The 20,467-nt window shown below is 48.3% G+C and overlaps 2 protein-coding genes across 5 annotated transcripts in view; one reads left to right on the top strand and one right to left on the bottom strand.

Annotated features, from left to right (window-relative positions):
* The window catches only part of ALPK3 (alpha kinase 3), an 83,966-nt gene extending 83,615 nt beyond the window's left edge, over positions 1-351 (bottom strand). For both annotated transcript variants that reach the window (XM_034783130.1, XM_034783131.1), the window contains exon 1: positions 82-351. In XM_034783130.1, the coding sequence (XP_034639021.1) occupies positions 82-257 (176 nt within the window). In that variant the 5' untranslated portion in view covers positions 258-351. The remainder of the gene's footprint in view (positions 1-81) is intronic.
* Positions 352-18,347: 17,996 nt separating this feature from the next.
* Positions 18,348-20,467, top strand: part of LOC117884144 (mucosa-associated lymphoid tissue lymphoma translocation protein 1-like) — a 60,315-nt gene continuing 58,195 nt past the window's right edge. For 2 of the 3 annotated variants that reach the window (XM_034784296.1, XM_034784294.1), the window contains exon 1: positions 18,348-18,828. The gene's annotated coding sequence lies outside the window, so the exon portion shown is untranslated. Of the gene's footprint in view, positions 18,829-18,918; positions 19,252-20,467 lie in introns of those variants that run through there. The other variant, XM_034784295.1, reaches the window with a different exon arrangement.

The raw sequence follows: 20,467 nt of genomic DNA, 5'->3' as shown, positions 1-20,467 counted from the left end.
CCCGGCAATGCTCGGACCCAGCCCCGCGTCGGGCCCGGGACTCCGGCCGAGCCTAGCGCCCAGACCCCGGCCGGCCCCCACCTGTTCTCGGGCCGGATGCTGAGCAGGTAGCTGCGGCTGTCAGGCCGGGTGCTCCAGCCGGGCCCCTCGCCCTCCTCGCTCTCGCCCCCGGGGCCGGGGGCGCTGTTGGGGCTGTAGAGCGAGTAGCGCCCGTTGCCCGAGTAGGAGCGGCTCAGGGGTCTCCGGCGGGAGCCCATCTCCACCCGGCGGCGCCTGCCCGCCCGGAGCCCCGACGACAGGGGGACTGCGCGTCCCGGGGCCGGGGCGCACTGGGGGAGCGGGCTGCCCGCGGGGCGGTCCCCGGCCTGTCCTGCGCCCCCAGCTCAGCGCCCGCCCTGCTCCATCAGCAGCTATTTATAGCACCAGCGCTTCTGTCAGCATTTCCAGCCCCCGGGCGCCGCGCCCCGCCGCACATGGGGCTGTCACTCACTCGGAGCCGGACAGCCAGGGGCACCCCGCAGCCGGGTTCCGGCACCGGGACCCCCCAAATCGGGCACCTGCAGCCCCGCACCAGGCACTGGGACATTGGGCACCTGGGACCCCGAAACTGAGCACCTGGACACCCGCACTGGGCACAAGGATACCGTGCACCCTGACCCCCGAACCAGGCACTGGGCACAAAGATCCCTGCACTGTGACCCCCGCACTGGGCACCGGGATCCCCATATTGGACACTGGGCACAAGGACTGCCCCGGACCCCAGCTCCAGGACCCCCTCCCCTCCCCCCCAGACTAGGACCCTCCTCAGACAGGCCATCGGGAGCCACCTTACCATGATCCTTTCACATCCAGAACCAAGACTATCTCAGACCTCAGCAAACCACTGGGACCCCCAGCCACTTCATCACAACCTCCTCTCCCCAGCCCCATTCCCCCAAAGCACCATGACTTCCCTCCTTTGCCACAGCACTGGGATCCCCCCCAAACACATACTCCCAGCCCTGCCTGCGTGCCAGGCTCCTCTCACACTCCTCTAACTGCCTGGACACTAATATCCTAACAGCCCAGCCCTGGGACCTCTCCCCACCCAGACACTGCTTTCCATCATCTCCTGCCTCTCTCCCTGTCTGTGCCCCAGGATTCCTCCCCCTCCTCGCCCATTCCTCCCTCCACTTGGGCCACAGGATCACCCTGCTCCCCATCTCTGCTCCCCAGCACTGGGGATCTCCCATGACCTTCCCCGTATAATAAGGGTCTAAGGCTGAATTGTATTGTTTGGTGCCAGTCACATGACCTGGTTGGAGTGACAAGGTTATTACCCCATCACATGGCAGGGTGAGTGTCCATTGTCCCCAGGGTTTACTGTTACATCTATCAAATGAGGCTAAAGCATAATGTCAGCTAACCCAGCCCCAGCTAGCCGGCCAATGACTACTCTCTGTGAGCCTCCCTGGCTTTCTGACCTCCAGGCCACTTCTCAAAACAGTGCCTTCTGCAGCAGTTTGCAGGGATTTCCCTACCCCGCCCCCCAGTGGGGGTGTAAACCCCCCCCATGAATTTCCCCAACAGCCCCTCCCCCAGTGGTCAACTAGTAGTTATGCAGTGTTGCCAATTTAGTCATTGGTTGGAAATTTTAATTTAAATTGAAACATTAAAACACACTTTAAAAGCATATACAGTGTATGATAAAATACTTGTATAATAGGTTTGAAAAGTATGAACGAAGACTGGCTTCTTCACACAGCTCTTGTTTTTTCTGACAATGTTGGCCAACCTTATAATTTCAAATTATGATTTGTTAGCAAGGTCTGAATGAGCTCTCCCTGACAGCTAGTAATGAGTCAGGGGAGGCTTCAGGACCAGACTGTATTTACATGAGCTCACCTACTCATCCTAGGTATCTAGCAGACAGATCTGTGCTGCCCAAGTGATCAATTTTGGCTGGTGTTGGGATACAAATTTTAGTATTGAATGCGGGAGGGGGGGGGGTGTCATGAAATGTTATCCTTATTGTATGAGTAAAGGGCAGCAGAACGGTAATATCCTGTCCTGTCCCAGAGCTGGGTGGAACCTTAAGAGACCAACTCGTAGAGGTCACAGTGGCAGGTGGCAGCAGAAGGAGATGGTGCAGGGCCATCAGCAATGGAGTGGTGGAGTGAATGGTGGCATGACAAACAATTGCAGCCAAAGTAAGCGGCCGGAGCGAGTGGCGAGCAGCTGGAGGAATAAGCAAGGTGCCCTCATCCTGCCCACCCCCCAGGGTGGGAGGTGAACCCATGCGAAAGCACCTCTGAACTCTGGGTCTTCACTAACCAAGGATAACAACTACAAGTGGGGTGTGGTAGCGGGAGAAGGGAGGGACACGTTACAGCCCAACAAACAAATGTTCCTTTGTTTTAGTGACTTTGCTCCAGAATGCTAGATTTGTGACTAAGAAACCTATATAAATATACATTTCCTAGTAGGCCAAGATTTTTTTTAAAAAAATGCATTATTTGCCAAGGTCATTATCTCACATTGTTGCTATCTCGAGAAGTCGTTATCTTGGGTAGTTTCTGTACTAAACATTTTTATTATATTATAATTAATTTTTACATAAGAACGGCCATATTGGGTCAGACCAATGGTCCATCTAGCCCAGTACTCTGTCTTCCAACAGTGGCCAGTACCAGGTACTTCAAAGGGAATTGACAGAACAGGGCAATTATCGAGTGATCCATCATCTGTTGTCAACTCCCAGCTTCTGGCAAGCAGAGGCTCTCAGAGCATGGTGTTTCTCCATACCAGTCAAGATTTTATAGACCTGTATCATATCCCCTCTTAGTCCTCTCTTTTCCAAGCTGAAAAGTCCCAGTCTTTTTAATCTCTTCATATGGAAGCTGTTCCATACCCCAGTCATTTTAGTTGCCCTTCTCTGTACCTTTTCCAACACCAATATATCTTTTTTGAGATGGGGCAACCAGAACTGCATGCACTATTGAAGATGTGAGTATAGCATGGATTCATATAATAAAAGTGGAGGAACTTGGTGTGCCAGACCAATCAGCAAAGCCAATGCTGACAAACTATGTGAAAAGGCTGCAAAACACCAATCCTCTGGACTGCATCAACATGCAGAATGGCTTATAAGCCAGTCATTGTCAAAACCCATTTTAGAAATACTTAATGAGGCTATTAAAAATGCTGGAGACACAGTTTATTCAAACAAACAAACATGGCTGTCACATCATACTTTCTCTTTAATCACCACACACTACAAACTGTAGGCCAATGTTAAGTGCATTGTCATTTTTTAATCCAGAAGTTGGACACTTGTTCCAACCAAGACCAACAAATGCTCACTATCTTTCTTCAAGAAACTCAACTGACTGGTTAGAAGCATGCAGTGCAACAGTGAAAGACTCAGCAGTTGAAAAAGTGAAGAACTCTCTCACCACACTCAGAAAATGTGCATACATGGCTGATGAATGAACCAATGCAAATAGGTATCAAGTATTAAGTCATTGTGTAGATTATCTTGATGACAGTAGTAGGCCAGTAGATGAATTTCTAGATGTTCAGGTTATAGAAGACAAATCGGCTGCATTTCTGACAAGCCTTGTCTTAGAAGAGTTAAATGCTTGTAAATTGAGCCCCAAAGAGATGGCTGCTTGTGCATTTGATGGAGCTGCAAACTTCTCTGGAAGAGTAGAGTACAAGCTTTGCTCAGAGAAAAGTGTAACTCTAAACTGTCCTATACACACTGCAGATGCCATCTACTCCAACTAGCACTAGTACAAACTGCAGAATCTTCAAAGGGCATTTAAAAAGCTATAAATTTAATGTCTTTGTTATACTCTTTTCCAGCAAGAGTCCAAAAGGACTGAACGTCTTGGAAAACATAGAAGATACACTGGGACTGAAGTTCAAATTAGTCCAACCTGGGAAAACCCACTGGCTTTCTCATGAGCGATCCTTTGCTGTTTTAAAATTACTGCAACCATTATTATTGGCTTTGGAAAGTATCTACCAAGATGGAACGGATCTAAGTAGTGAGGCTGGTGGACTACTTTTGCTACTAAGTTCAGAGAAGACAATCACCATTCTCTCTTGTAAGTCTATTGTTGAAACTACTTGGGTCATTATACAATGCCATCCAGGCATCTGCTACAACAGTAGTAGATCTCTGTCCAGCAATGGAAGCTACACTTGGATCAATCAGAGAGATATCCATTGAAAACATACTGGAAGACGCAAAGACTTCAGTTCAGAAGTTGACTAATTAGGGCACTTATATTGACTCCTTAAATGAATAGGACAAAGTTTTTGTTAAGCCAGCTGAAAAAGTAAAGTACATAGACTTGATTCTTACATCTCTACGACACCAACTTCTGGATTCTATCAACATCTATGTAGCTTTTACAGATGCCTGTCTTATAAAAGACCAACAGTTGAGTGGAGTGAGGCACTACCAACAATGGGGCTGCCATGTGATCAGGACAGAATAGAGAATTTGAACAGAGTGGAATATCATATGATGAACAAATGAAGATTTGACTTCAACTTCTTTATCATCACTAGTGGTTTGACCCAATTTTTGTGCTATGTTTCCTGGGGATGAAAGAAGTAGGAATTCATCTCTTTCTAGCCCCAGTCACAACAGCTACAGTTGAGCATTCTTTTTCCTCATTGAATAGAATTTTGTGTTCTGAAAGAAGTCGCCTTCTGTGTGATCATTAGCATATCATGAAGGCCTGGAAGCACCGGACACATGAGAAGCTACCAAAAATGAATGCACTGCATTCGAGAAGTTAATTAACAGAGTTGTGCAAAATTACAACAAGAAACCAAGAAGAATGTAGATATAGTGCTTCATAGTAGGCAACTTAAATTTGTGTGATGATTTAAATCTAATAAAATGGTCGTGAAACATTTTTCAGTTTTTACTATGGTGCCATACAGCCCACCTTCGCCCTAACAGTCTCACCTCTCATCCATCCTCACCCCACCCCTGTATTTTTGAACACCCCCCCTAATTTCAATTCCTGGGGAAGACACTGGTGGCCTGGTCCTCCATCGACCTGGACCCATCAGCTGGAAGGAGTGTGTGGGGCACCAGTTTCCATTGTCAGTGAGCAGGGCATTGCCTCTGCTAGCACAGGAGCATGCTAAGGGGTCAGGGCCACATTCACTTGAGTCTTGCCTTACGTCCTGCATGTGCGCCTATCACAAAGGTAAGGGGATGTTGGACACTTTCTGAAATCTAGGGGGTTTGATTGTCCCTCTCCCAATACCAGGGGAAAGGGGAAGGGCCAAAGAGGAGCCAGGATCCCAGGATGACAGGTCCCCAGGGCCAATGGGGGGAGGCCAGCACTCCAAGTCAGCTGATTGACAGGGTGGGCAAGTCAATGAGGAAATCAAGAGTCCAGAGCTCTGTGTGAGCTGCTGCTGGGGCTGCCAGGGCAGAGTAAAGCAGAACAAGAGAGTGCGCAGCCAGCCTGGAGTTGAGCTGGGGAGAGGGCAGCAAGTCAGAGCCAGAGGTGAGCTGGGGAGAGGGCAGTAGCCCAGAGCAATATCTGGAGCCAGAGAAGCATTGGAGTGATAGTGGTGGGATGAGCCTCCTGCTGTCATAGCAGGATCATGTGCACTGGTCATGGGAGAAGGGGAGAGATAGGCCCCTTTCTCAAAGTCTGTGGAGAGGGCATTAAGTGCCAGACCCAGGGAGGTATGTGGCCTGTGTGGCAGAGCTCTGACCTTGTCCCTGTGGGTCCTGCGCTTCTAGGCGGTATATGCTAGCCTCAGTGGCTCTCTGTGATCCTCCACATAGCCCTTCTCTCTCTAGGGCCAGGGTTACAGTCTACTGAGCCCTTTTCATCATAAGCCAGCAAGGAGGTTGGTGAGAGAATTCCCACAGTCTCTGTTGTCCCTAGGGCTTGTTTTAGAACAGTTTAGCCTCCTGTCCTGACAGTGGCCTGACTTCCCCTCCCAGGAGGTGTTCCTGTAGTGGTGGGTTGGGGAGAACCCAGATGCGCCCTCTACGCCGGGTTCCGGCCCAGGGACCCTAATGGTAGCAGCTGTTGGCAGCCAACCTTTCACTGCCAGAGTTGCTACATTTCCCTGGGCCACTTCCCCACAGCTCTCCTGCTTCTCCCTTCTTCACTCTTACCTTAGGGCTCCCTTATCAATAACTTGAGGGTGTCTTCATTAACCAGTCCTTCAGCCACACTTCCTCTCCTCTGATTCCCTGGCTCTCCTCTGCCTGACTGGAGAGAGCCATTTTTATAGTATCAGTGGGGTCTTAAATAGAGTCAGATGGTCACATTAGCTTAATGGCCTCACCTGACTCTTTGCAGGTTAATTGGAGTCAGGTGTTCTCATTAGCCTGGAACAGCCCCTGCTCTGGTCAGTCAGGGAACAGAAAACTGTTAATCCAGTGGCCAGTATATCTGCCTTCTGCTATTCTGCTGTACCCAACTGGCCTGGGTCTATCACACCTGACAGGAGGGCTAGAACTGAAGGTGGAGAACGGGTTCTGTCACCTAGAGCCCAAACCCATCTGAGAGAGTGCCACCAGCAGTATCACAGCAGCACATCCCACCCAGGAAGAAGACCATGGACTCGTAAATTTATTGTAACTGTAAGTGTATTGCACTTTAGAGACTGCTGCATTGAACTGCACCCAACTCGGGCCTGACACCGTGAAGGTTCTTTAATCCCCAAAGAAATAGTTTTGGTGTAAATACATTGTCTGTATAAGTGAATTGCAGTGATTGCAGGTTAATAGGGTATCAAGCAAGTTAGGCATATCCTGGAATAAGGGCAACCTCATCCCTGCCCAGAGAGATTGAGGTAAACCCCCCCAGTCTCAGTTCTCCCTGTGTGAGTTGTGCTCACATGGGCTGGGAGTGGGAGGGAAGGTCAAGGTGGGCAGGTACCAGGGTGAAGTGAATCAGGGCAGGGACTCAGATCCTTTTGTCACTCTGTTCAGCTGGGGGTATGGTGTGCATAGAGAAAGTCCCCTACTACGGTGAGATAAATCCCCTGCTTACCCAAGGGTGAGTGGCCACACTACAGACTAACAGTTGATGCTGTGAGCATTGCTGCAATGTCTTGTGCCCACACTGGCAGTGTGTCTATTCAGATGTGGTGCTAAGATTTCTGGGCACACATCCCATGGTTAAGGCTGTGAGTCTGTCATTGAGGTCACGGATTCCACAGCAGCAGCAGTTTGGGTGTGTGGGAGTGGGCTTGGCTCTAGGGGCAGCGGTTTGGGGGGGCAGTGCTTACCTCAGGGTGGGGGTTCCCTTGCTCCCACTGGCATGGCCCTGCAGCTCCTAGGCGGAGGGACCAGGGGGCTCTGCACACTGCCGGCGCCCGCATGCCCCACCCCTGCAGCTCCCATTGGCTGTGGTTCCCAGCCAATGGGAGCTGCACATATGGTGCTTGTGGCGGGAGCAGCGTGCAGAGCCTCCTGGCCCCTCTGCCACCTAGGAGGTGCAGGGACACACGGAGCTGGGTTGGGAGCCTGCCAACCCTCCCCACCACCAGCACCAGCAGGGGTCCCAGGCCTCGTGTTGCTGCCCGCCCCTCCGCCCAGTACCAGTGGGGGTCTCGGGCCATATGCCGCTGCCTGCACCCCCAGCACAAGCGGGCGTCCTGGGCCACATGCCGCTGCCTGCCCTCCCCCCCCCATCACCAGCGTGGGTCCCCAGCTGCAGCCCACACACCCCCCAGAACCAGTGGGGGTCCCCAGCCATGCATTGCTGCCCACACCAGTGGGGGTACCCAGCCATGCGCCGCTGTCCACCCTCCCCAGAACCAGTGGGGGTCCTTGGCCATGTGCCACTGCCTGCCCCCACCCCCGTACCAGCTGTGTCCCTGGCCACCTCCCCCAGCACCCACGGCACCCCCAGACCGCTCCCCACCAGAGCACCCACAGCCCCCCGCCCAAGTTTTAGTTAGGGATATATAGTAAAAGTCATGCACAGGTCGTGAATTTTTGTTTACTGCCTGTGATCCGTCCATGACTTTTACTAAAAATACCTGTGACTAAAACGTAGCCTTACCCATGGTTCGTAGCACTACAGTAAACAGTGTCAGCCTATTAATACTTAATGCTCTTCTCTGGACTCTCTCCAATTTGTCCACATCTTTCCTAAAGTGTGGCACCCAGAATTGGACACAATACTCCAGCTGAGGCCTCACCAGTGCCAAGCAGAACAGGACAAGTACCTCTACTGTTTTACATACAACGCTTCTGTTAATACACTCCAGAATGATATTAGCCTTTTTTGCAAATGCATCATATTTTTGATATAAGAACGACCATACTGGGTCAGACCAAAGGGTCATCTAGCCCAGTATCCTGTCTTTCAACAGTGGCTAAAGCCAGGTTCCCCAAAGGGAATGAACAGAACAGGTAATCATCAAGTGATCCATCCCTGTCGTCCATTCTCTGGCAAACAGAGGTTAGGGACACCATCCCTTCCCATATTGGCTAGTAGCTACTGATGGAGCTGTAGTTCTTTTTTGAACCCTGTTATAGTCTTGGCCTTCACAACATCCTCTGGCAAGGAGTTCCACAGGTTGACTGTATGTTGTGTGAAAAAAATACTTCCTTCTGTTTGTTTTAAACCTGCTGCCTATTAATTTCATTTGGTGGCCCCTAGTTCTTGTGTTATGAGAAGGAATAAATAACACTTCCTTATTTACTTTCTCCACACCAGTCATGATTTTATAGACCTCTATCATATCCCCCCTTAGTCATCTCTTTTCGAAGCTGAAAAGTCCCAGTCTTATTAATCTCTCCTCATATGGCAGCTGTTCCATACCCTAATCATTTTTGTGCCTTTTTCTGAACCTTTTCCAATTCCAATTGATCTTTTTTGAGATGGGGCGACCACATCAACACGCAGAATTCAAGATGTGGGCATACCATGGATTTATATAGAGGCAATATGATATTTTCTGTCTTAAAATCTATCCCTTTCTTAATGATTCCCAACATTCTGTTCGCTTTTTTGACTACCGCTGCGCATTGAGTGGATGTTTTCAGAGAACTATCCACAATGACTCCAAGATCTCTTTTTTGAGTTGTAACAGCTAATTTAGACCCCATCATTTTATATGGATAGTTGGGATTATGTTTTCCAATGTGCATTACTTTGCATTTATCAACATTGAATTTCATCTGCCATTTTGTTGCCTAGTCACCCAGTTTTGAGAGATCCTTTTGTAGCTCTTCATAGTCTGCCTGAGACTTAACTATCTTGAGTAGTTTTGTATTATCTGCAAATTTTGCCACCTCATTATTTACCCCTTTTACCAGATCATTTATGAATATGTTAAATAGGACTGGGCCCAATACAGACCCCTGGAGGACACCACTATTTACCTCTCTCCATTCTGAAAACTGACCATTTATTCCTACCCTTTGTTTCCTATCTTTTAACCAGTTAGTTACCAATCCATGAGAGAACCTTCCCTCTTATCCCATGACTGCTTACTTTGCTTAAGAGCCTTTGGTAAGGGACCTTGTCAAAGGCTTTCTGAAAATCTAAATACACTATATCCACTGGATCGCCCTTGTCCACATGCCAAGGGGAGTAGTGGGGGCAAAAGACATATCTGGCTTCAAGACTAAGCTTGATAAGTTTATGGAGGGGATGGTATAATGGGATCTATTAATTGCCAAAATTAGGCTGTCTTTGACTATTAGCGGTAAATATGCCCAATGGCCTGTGATGGGATGTTAGATGGGGTGGGATCTGAGTTACTACAGAGAATTCTTTCCTGGGTGTCTGGCTGGTGAGTCTTGCCCACATGCTCAGGGTTAGCTGATTGCCATATTTGGGGTCAGGAAGGAACCTCCAGGGCAGATTGCCCTGGGTTTTTTTTTGCCTTCCTCTGCAGCATGGGGCACAGGTCACTTGCTGGAAGATTCTCTGCATCTTGAAGTCTTTAAACCATGATTTGAGGACTTCAATGGGTCAGACACAGGTTTGATACAGGAGTGGGTGGGTGAGATTCTGTGGCCTGCGTTGTGCAGGAGGTCAGACTAGATGATCATAATGGTCCAGTCTGACCTTAAAGTCTATGATTCTATGATCTGTGTGTGATGTTGCAGTCTATATGGTTTTATAAAAATATATAAGTGAATATAATGTAACTGGGATATGCTTCATGCAAAAGGTCCCTTGTAAAGTATCATTACAAAGCTTATAATCTACTGAGTGTGATCATCCTATTTGTAGAAATGTACCACTCTTGTAACTAAAAGTAGAAATATAAAATATAACTCTGAGGGCCTATTGTAGTTATGCAAAGTGGGGGCCATTAATGGTGGTTTGGAATCTTGATGACTCCCATTAACCAGGACCGTTGTCTGCAGATGGCTGTGTTTTACCTGTGAGTCTTCCTGTGTATGTGTGTGCTGGCAAGTGGATAATGAAGTCTTGCAGTGACATGTGATCATGTCACCTGAACTGGAATCTATCTTTAACCTGGTGCTTTTCCAGTGACGGGGGGTGGAAACCCAGAGGGACAAAGGGTTCCCGCCTTATGCAAAAGATATATAAAGGGTTGGAACAGAACAGAGAGGAGAGAGAAGTGCCATCATGAAGAATCCCCTATCTACCACCTAAGCTGGAACAAGAGCTGTACCAGGGGAAAGAATTGTGCCCAGGCCTGAAAGGTGTCCAGTCTGAGGAAAAGACTTACTGAAGCATCTCTAAGGGTGAGATTATCTGTATTTAGTTTGATAAGACATAGATTTGTGCATTTTATTTTATTTTGCTTGGTAACTTACTTTGTTCTGTCTGATACTACTTGGGACCACTTAAATCCTACTGTCTGTATTTAATAAAATCACTTTTTACTTATTAATTAACTCAGAGTATGTATTAATACCTGGGGGAGCAAACAACTGTGCATATCTCTCTATCAGTGTTATAGAGGGCGAACAATTTATGAGTTTACCCTGTATAAGCTTTATACTGGGTAAAACGGATTTATTTGGGTTTAGACCCCATTGGGAGTTGGGCATCTGAGTGCTAAAGACAAGCACGCTTCTGTGAGCTGTTTTCAGGTAAACCTGCAGCTTTGGGGCAAGTAATTCCAACCCTGGGTCTGTTTGGGGCAGACGGGAGTGTCTGGCTCAGCAAGACAGGGTGCTGGAGTCCTGAGCTGTCAGGGAAAATAGGAACAGGGGTAGTCCTGGCACATCGGTTGGCAGCTCCCAGGGGGGTTTCTGTGATCCAACCCATCACGCTGTGGCTAATCATTTTGGTGGTATCAAGTCAAATGGCGGTTCAGTAGTGATGGATGTTTGCCAGGCAATTATTGTTGTCATTCATTCATAGGCGGCAAAGGTGGCCAATGTCCCCAGAATAATCGCAGGTTTTCACTGGACGGGGTTCTCAAATTGTGGTGGAGCCATTGATAGCACACACATACCCATTGTCTTTCCCAAAGGTGCACATGAGTATACGAACAGGAAAGGATATTACATGCTCCTTACACAGGCCTTGGTGGATGATAGAGGGAGGTTCCCTATGCTGGAGGCACTGGCAAAGTGCATCATGCAAGATTCTGGAGAACCCACCTATTTGAATATGGGAAGCAGGTACTTCGTTCCCACCAGATAATATGGATATCAACGGGGTGTGTATTCCCCACCTTAATTTTGGCAGACCCAGCCTACTTTCTAATTCCCTGGGTCAGGAAGGCATACCCTGATTTACCAGCACATGGCAGATGACTATACACTGAGCGGGTATGGGATGCTGGTGGGATGTGCTTTCAGTTGACTGAAAGCAAGATGGCTGTGCGCATCTGCATATGAGGGCTGGGTCCAGGTAAATAAAGGACACCACGTGTTCTTACATCCTTGTTTTGGAGGTAGAGATGTTGTAATACGATAACAACATTATTACTTTCTAGGTGTATATTTGACGTTAATATAACAGGTGGGGGTAGGTGGAGAATCGTAATTCCTGCATGGGCTGGCTCTGTGCATTGGCATGAATTTTAAATCTGAGACTAGTACATTCTTTCTCTATGTGAATGTTCCACGTGTTATATTTTGGAATGCACACATTAGAGGAATGTTGTCCAACCTAATTTCTTACAGATTTATAACACAGTCAGTCCAGCTGCCAAAAACTAAAATGTAAATTCAAGAAGGCACAACAGGTGAAAATCAAAAGCAATATTATCCCAAAACAACCCAAACACGAACAAAACTGAAAACCAAAAGTAAAAATTAAAACTGCAAAAAAAAGACATGGAAATGCAATGTCACATGTAATGGAACTGTACATTATCAGCATATGTGTTCTTTTTACCCCAGGCTGGCATGGGGGTGGAGTGCACTGGGTGCTGCTGACTGTGTGTGTGTAACCCACAGACTTCCTGGGTGTGGTGTTCCGTCCTCTCTAGTGGCACCAAGACCACTTAGAGATTAATGAGACTGCTGCAGAGTTAGCTAAGAGCGATGTGGTGTTTAGCTCATGCAGTAGAGGCTCATGTATTTAGCTCCAGAGGTCCCAAGTTTGATCCTGCCTGCTGATAACCAGTGTCTTGTCGGTGTTACATGTGCATCTCCATTACACATGGACTGGCTCAGCCTCCATCCCGAGTACTCCATCGGCTGCATTGCATAGTAAGTAGCATGGTAGAAAAGCAACTGGAGTGGCCTTGACTGGCTTGAGTTCATAGTGGGTGCATCCTGAGATTTTTGGGCAAGCATCTCAAAGAGTTTTCAAACATTCCTGGGCACAAGTTAATTCCATTTCACTTTGTGTCATAGCAAAGCAGAAATTGCAACTTTTATCTCACATTCAACTTTGTCCCAACACCTCTTCACTTGGTGCCTGCTGCGTGACAGGGTTCCTGCTTCCCAGCAAGACAATGGCAAGTGTCTTCTGTACCTTTATCTGGGAGATTTGGCACATTTGCCAGATCTGGCAATGGCTTTTGCAGGCCTGGGGGGAAAGGGATGGGAAGCAGAAAATTGCTGTTGATGGTTTTTAAATTGTTTCAGGCTGTGGTGGCACTGGAGGATGTGAATCAGCTGGAGATCCTAAATTGGAAAAGAACAGTTGTTCCAGGCCTCTGATAGAAAACCATCCACCTAGGTCATAGAAATCTTTCATTGTCTGAAAACAGATGAGCATATCAATGATTGGAGGAGATTACTGAACGTTGCTGATTGATTCTCAGTTGATCAGCCAATGCTCTTATTTCCTTTTCTCCGAAATGGGGATTCTCTGGGGGTACTGTATGGCACTCAAAAGCTAACTTTGGAACATCCACATGAATGTCTTCCTGGGAAAACAAAATCGTCTTGTTTTGCTTCACAGATCTAAATCTACTCTGATCCAGATATATTCTAAATAGATATGTACAGTATGGATGGATCTCTCAAAAAAGATAGCTCTTCAGTGTAGGAGTTGGACCAACAAACAGCCCCCGGTGAAGGATGGACTCCATTAAGCAGCACACATTAAGCAGAAGTTCCTGAGGTGTGTTAGGCCAGAAACACTTGTTTCCCCTATGCCCTAATCTTTCAGCAATTCTGGGGAGACCATTCTGGTCCATCACTTTTTTTGAACAAGTCCCTTCTCTGCCTGTCTCACGATGACATCATGCAATGTAAGGACTGCCTGCAAAGGTGCCTATGAAATTAACAACCTGCACCCTGCACCCTTCAAACCCCCAGCTCCCTACCCATGCAACGCCCCCAAACCCTGCTGCCCACACCTGGCTTCCAAGCTCAAAATCCCTAGCCCAAACCACAAGCCCTGCTGCCTACGCCCATCCACCACACCAACAGTAAAAGTTCCCATGCAAAGGGGAAGTAAGGTGGAAAATGCCTTGGCAGATCAAAGCTCTCCCCAGACTGGAGGAGACCATGCAAATGGTATTCCAAAACTGAGGGGAAAGCGACATTTTCTCATTATTGCCATGGAGACTTGAATTACTACAATAACTCCTTTTTCTGTTTCTCAGCTCCCCCAGATCCTGCACCTGACACCCCATGTCCCTGACAGCCCCAGCTTACAATAGCCTCTGCTTTCACTCTGCCTCGCTGCCCAGCCACGTGCTCCAAGATGAATTCCAAGCAGGGTACAGCCAATCTAGACATCAGTAAAGCAGTTGATAGAACACCAGAAGGGAATCTGTTAGTTAAGATAGAGAATATGGGGATTTGTACAAGAATTGGAAAGTGGGTATGGAACTGGCTAAAAGGGAGATGACAATGGGTTGTGCTGAAAGGGAAACAATCAAGCTGCAGGGAGGTTACTAGTAGAGCTCCTCATGGCACTAGTCTTCAGACGGATCTTTAATATTTTCATTAGTGACCTTAGCACAAAAAGCAGGAGTATGCTAATGAAATTTTCTGATGACACAAGGTGGGGAGGTGTTATCAACACAGAGAAGGCTCTTACAAGAAGAACTGGATGACCTAAAGGACTGAAATGTAATAGAAGAAAGTGCAAGGTAATGCACTGAGACTAGTACCAATAATTTCTGCTAGAAGCTGGGAGATCATCATTTGGAAACGACAGAGGAGGAGAAAAACCTGGGTGTATTCGTCAATGGCAGGATGATCATGAGTAAGGCTAAGATTTTGTCGCTGTTATTTTTAGTAAAAATCATGGACAGGTCACGGACAATAAACAGAAATTCACAGCCAGTGACCTGTCCCTGATTTTACTAAAAATAACTGGGGTCAGGACTAAGTAGGGGAGAGGAAAGGAGTGGTGAGGGGGGGACCGACTGGCTGAGCTCCCTGCCTTGGTGGGGGTCACATCCCCATTCCAACGGCTGCAGTGAGGTGGCACAGCCATGGGGGCACACAGCCCCCGCTGCTGTAGGACAGGGGTGTATGGCCCCAGTTGGACCCTGCCCAAGCTCCAGCGGCAGCCCTGGGAAGCCGTGAGGGGGATACACAGCCCCCGCTGCAGCCACTAGGCAGGGGTGCATGGCCTCCACTGAAGCCCTCAGTGAAAGCTGTAGGGCTGGGGCGCAGCGGGGGGGGCACAGCCCCCTCTCCGGAGCTGACCGCAACTGTTGCACGGGGTGCACAGTGCCAGCTGCAGCTCCTGCCAAGTCCTGGCCACAGCCTTGGGAAACTGTGAGGGGAGCACACAGCCCCTGCTGCAGCCCCCAGCAGAAGCCACGGAGCTGGGACACAGTGGGGGACGCAGCCACAGGGAGTGCACGTCTCCTGCTCCAGAGCTGGCTGCAGCTCCTGGACAGGGGCTCACAGCCCAGCTGCAGCAGTCCTCCACCCCCAAGCCACAGGGCAGGAGCTGAAGGGTATTGGTTTCAGCCCCAGTTACAGGGCAGGGGTGCACAGTCCTGCCTCCAGCCCTGGCTTCAGCCGCTGAGAGCTGAAGCGGAAGACGTCACAGAGGTCTGGTAAAGTTGTGACTGCCGTGCCCTCCGTGACTAAATCGTAGCCTTAATGGTGAGCCACCAATGTCATGGAGCAGTGAAAGAGGCAAATGTAATCCTAAAATGTATCAGGCAAGATATTTCCAGTGGAGATAGGAAAGTGTTATTACCATTGTACAAGGTAAGATCTCATCTGGAATTCTGTGTGCAATTCTGATCACCCATGTTCAAGAAAGTTGATTTCAAACTGAAACAGGTGCAGAGAAGGGCTGCTAGGATGATCAGGGGAATGAAGAGTCTGTATTGTCAGAGGATGCTAAAAGAGCTGAAATTGGTTTAGCATAGCAAAATGAAAGCTAAGAAGAGATCCGATTGATCTCTATGAATACATCAGGAGGGAACGCCAGGAAGGGAGATGAGCTACCGAAGCTAAAGGACAACATTGGCACAAGAACAAATACATATAAACTGGTCATGGGTAAACTGAGGCTGGAAATTAGATGGTTTCTAACCATCAGAGTAGTGAGGTTCTGGAACAGCCTCCTAATAGGAGTAGTGTGAGGGCAAGAAAACTAACTAGTTTTACAATGGAGCTTGACAAGGTCCTTAACAGGATTACATGACGGGTTGCCTGTGGGATTCAGTGAGCCATGAGGTCCCTTCCAGTTTGGTGTTCTGATGTTCTTATTTTACATGGGCAAGCAGTGATGTAGTCATGCAAGCAGCATTGTATATATTTTTACACGTCAAACAACCACAGCAAATGCAGGAATCAGGGTGGCCTGCACAAACAGGACTGCAGCAGGCATCTATATCTATGTGATATGTCTCACACTGGCACTAGCAACACTGTATATTCTGAAGCAAGCAAAACTAAAATACTGCTGCCATAGGGATACCATACAAAAAGGACCATAGTCCCATTGTGCTAAAGAGTTAAGCTGCAGATTGCGGGGATGGGTGGGTGAAGTTATTGCAAAGACACATCTATTCTATGCAACTGAATGGAACCAATAGCTCCGCATCCAGTTTATATTGATTCAAATGTTGGTCCACTGTTGTGGAATGATGCAGGAGAAGTTTTCATTCAATAGAAACTTCAAATGGTCAGTCAGATTTCCGGGCAAGGCAAACTGTTCCCTGGGCAGTTCAGCCCCCGGGGTTAGGGGCCATTTCTGGCATCCTTGTTAATTTCACTCCCAGTTGTTGGGGGCGGGGGGGGGGGGGGAAGGTGTGTGTGACCATGGCAGGGGCAGTTCTTTTCTGCCCCTGGATGAGGGGATCTCCAATACTACTATAATACAATAGTAGGGGCTGGTTGCTGGGGTCGGGGCAGTCGGCGGCAGGCTGCAGCTGCATTGTTTGTGACACACACATTCATACACATACATACTGTCTGTATTACTGTCCTGTGGGGAAGGTGCCAGTGCCCTTTTAGGGGGTAGAGGGGGGGCACCCATATCCTCCCACTCATGGCCCCGCGTTGATGTCTCTATGGTCCGAGAGCACTGTTCAGCTTGCCCAGAAGAGTCCAGTTAACCCTACCCAGCCCCTCAGACCAGGACTCTGTCTGATGGGCTACAGAAGCCAGCATGTGGCCACAGCACTGTTGGGAGTGGTGACAGCTTGGGCCAAGTAACCCAACTCTGATATGCTCATGGAGCTGACTCATTTCAACTTATTGAACTGCAGTATGCAAATTAGCTAGACCTGAGCTATTGGCAGAGCCCTGGCTCTAGGCTACAATCCAAACTACGAGATATACTAAGATATTCACTCTGGTTGTAACTCCAATCAAGTTTCTTTAGATACAACCTACAGGCAGGATTTCAGAGAGTTTCAGTAACTACATGGGAAGTTTGAGGAGTCGGTCATTCTGCTACTGAGATAATTTGGGATAAAAAATAGACTGACACAGAGGGCTAAATTCCCTTATAGACCCATTTAAAATGAAATGTAATTCCTAAATGAATTAGCTAATTAACTTGTCAATTCTCAGAAAATGCATTCTGTGCCCAAAGAGTGAATGCTGGGATTTTAGGAGGATACTTCGTATTTTTCCTACATAGCTAAGAGGTTGAATCCCTGCTTTAATTGAACAACTCAACTCACCCTTAACTCTGAGGTTGAGACCGAGGTCAGATTAAGGCATAACTAGGGCCCTAGCTCATGGAGTGACATGATTACATCATCGTCTCAGTTTCATTTTTTTAATAGTTTCTAGCACCCATGGTCAGGAAAGACCATTTGAAGACATGACCTGAAGGTAACTGCTGTAGCATCAGCTTGAGTCTGCAGAGAGCTTGAAACAATAGCGCTGAGGAGATCTGCCCCATTCATCTCAATGGGGTGTTAACTCTGAGGCTTGCTGCTCTGGACAGCCCCACCAGCAGCATCACCCCAACACAGGACTCTGGGTGGCAGGAGAGAGAGAGTGCAGCAAATGGCCTATCTGCCCCAGCAGATATGCCCTGGCAACTGGAATAAACACTGAGGGCCTCCCCTGCTCCTGCCTCCGTTTCTCTTGGGGGAAGGAGGTCCCCTTCCACCAGCCCTCCAAAGGAGATGTGTGAGACCACAATCAAGTCTGGGCTGAAGGAGCAGAACTATGGGACATCCCATTTTTGGAGGAGCCTAAGGCCCCTGATTGCTTTAAACTAGCCCCAGTCACAACTACTTCCTGAATTATCTCCAGAGTCTGGTGATTCACACTTCCCTTTGATGTTCCCATGATTCTTAGGGCAAAGTATGATGCAGCTGTCTCTGGTTCTTTTTCTGGCTTGGCCTCTCCCATCCCTTTTCTGAATCCACACACTCCAAAAGCTGCAAAATAAAAGTACTTTAAAAAGAGAGATGATGTCTCTGCCCCCCCGCCCCGTTTAACCTGATTATCTGGCAGCAATGCTGGCTTAGTTACAGGGCAGGGCATCTGTTTGTGGTGGGCAGGAACAGCAGAGAGGATGAACGTGTAACGGTTGTGAAGAGAAAGGAGCTGTACTATAACTAAAGGAGCAATAGCAGCCATTAAGAAATATTGAGTTCTGGAAGGAAATCTGAGAGCTGATTCATAGGCAGGCTGTCATGCTGTCTGGGAAGTCCCCCTCCAGGGAAGCCTTTGGCAGGAAGATTTGTTCACTTTGCCTGTGCTGAGATCTCTGCTTGTGTGGGATCAGTGCTGGTAGCAGATCTGTTTCCTCGGATAACATGTCTCAGTCTCACCAGGAGGGAGGAGACTCACTCGCACTCAGAGAAGTTTTTCCCCAGTTTCACTTTCTGGGCTTGGACTTGTTTTGGGATTGGCTAGTGACTCAGCCTGTTGTGCTGGTGTGAGACTCCTCACCAAACCACTGCAGAAATGAGGAAGTGCTGGATCACTGTACAGCCAGGAACTTTCTGAGCAGCAGGTTGCGAAGTGGCTCTCCCGCAGGTTACAGAGCCGAACACCTGGTAAGTTCCCTGGCGTTTTCCCCAGGGGAATCAATGTCCTTTCTGACATCTGTGGCTCTTTTTTATTTTCTTTTGCGGTGAAGGTAGAAAGAGGCACAAAGGAGACTTCTGTGATTTCCCCCCCCCCCCCCCCATGCAGCCTGCCATCCTGGAAATTGCCAGCTAAGCTAGAGTTTGCTTTGTTCTGACTTGGTGACAGTCACAAGACTCTGTCTTTCTGCCAAGGGGCTGAATGGGGCCTCTGGGCTCCTCTAGCAAAGTTTTGAAACTGCACATCTAACAGGAGGCTGAAGAATGCTGGTATCTTCTGAGCCTTAAAGGGATGTGAAAGCATTAATATGTGAGAAATGATACTTTCATTTATCGGGTGGAATCAGCGTCACACATGCTCTGCCGGGGCCTGAGGCAGGGCGAAACTTACAGGTCTGGTTTTAAATATTATTCTTAGGATTTTATAACCAACTAAAGCAATGTTTCTTTCAGCTACCCATGCCACCTGGGATTGTCTAGAGCAGGGGTCGGCAACCTTTCAGAAGTGGTGTGCCGAGACTTCATTTATTAAGGATTTGCGTGCAAGTAATACATTTTAATGCTTTTAGAAGGTCTCTTTTTATAAGTCTATAATATATAACTAAACTATTATTGTATGTAAAGCAAATAAGGTTTTTTAAATGTTTAAGAAGCTTTATTTAAAATTAAATTAAAATGCAGAGCCCCCCAGACCGGTGGCCAGGATCCGGGCAGTGTGAGTGCCACTGAAAATCAGCTCGCGTGCCGCCTTTGGCATGCATGCCATAGGTTGCCTACCCCTGGTCTAAAACAAATTACAGGCGGTGGTAAAGTAACGTTCCTACAGACTAGAAGGATCCCAAACACTACCTGCCATTGAAACGAAAGATTTTATTTTCTCAACATACGCAAAAGAGTTGTAGAGGTTCAAGAAAGCAGCCTGAGTAAGGCCCATCCATAGGTCGCAAACTTGCAAACCTCTAGGCACATCAGTAATTTCATGTACATGTACATAGTCCCTTTGAGTGCATTGAGACTATTCCAGTGTGTCAAGTTATTCACATGCCTTAATATTTGCAGGATCAGGGCCATTGTTTATTTCATGTGCATGTGTGATCTGGCTAGGTACTTGCTGTGGGCCCATCACCATAGCATCTGAGCACCTTAATGCGGTGATGCCCGTGGCAAGACTTATTCTACAGTGAGGCTTACAGTTCTCCTGGTAAATTTCATATGTTAAAAGCCACGATGCCAATGACAGAGGATTTGCTTCCTAATGGACGCAGTGCTGAACACAGCTGGGAGCTGGGCTTTAGTAAGATTCAAATGTGAATGTGAGCAGGGGTGGCTCCAGGCACCAGTGCACCAAACGCGTGCCTGGGGCAGCCTGCCGGTCGCCGTAAGGGCGGCAGTCAGGCTCCCTTCGGCGGCGTGCCTGCGGGAGGTCCGCCGGTCCCCCGGCTTCAGTGGCTTTGGTGGCGGCGGGGACGCCGAAGACGCAGGACCGGCGGACCTCCAGCAGGCGCACCATCGAAAGCCGCCTGACTGCCGTGCTTGGGGCGGCAAAATACATAGAGCCGCCCCTGAATGTGAGGCTGCAGCTCAGTCTATGCTGGGGTCCTCCACCCCG

Source organism: Trachemys scripta, chromosome 10 (assembly GCF_013100865.1).
Source record: "Trachemys scripta elegans isolate TJP31775 chromosome 10, CAS_Tse_1.0, whole genome shotgun sequence".
NCBI classification, from domain to species: domain Eukaryota; kingdom Metazoa; phylum Chordata; order Testudines; family Emydidae; genus Trachemys; species Trachemys scripta.
The sequence above is the reverse complement of the archived record's forward strand: the minus strand, read 5'-3'. Positions and strand labels throughout refer to the sequence as shown.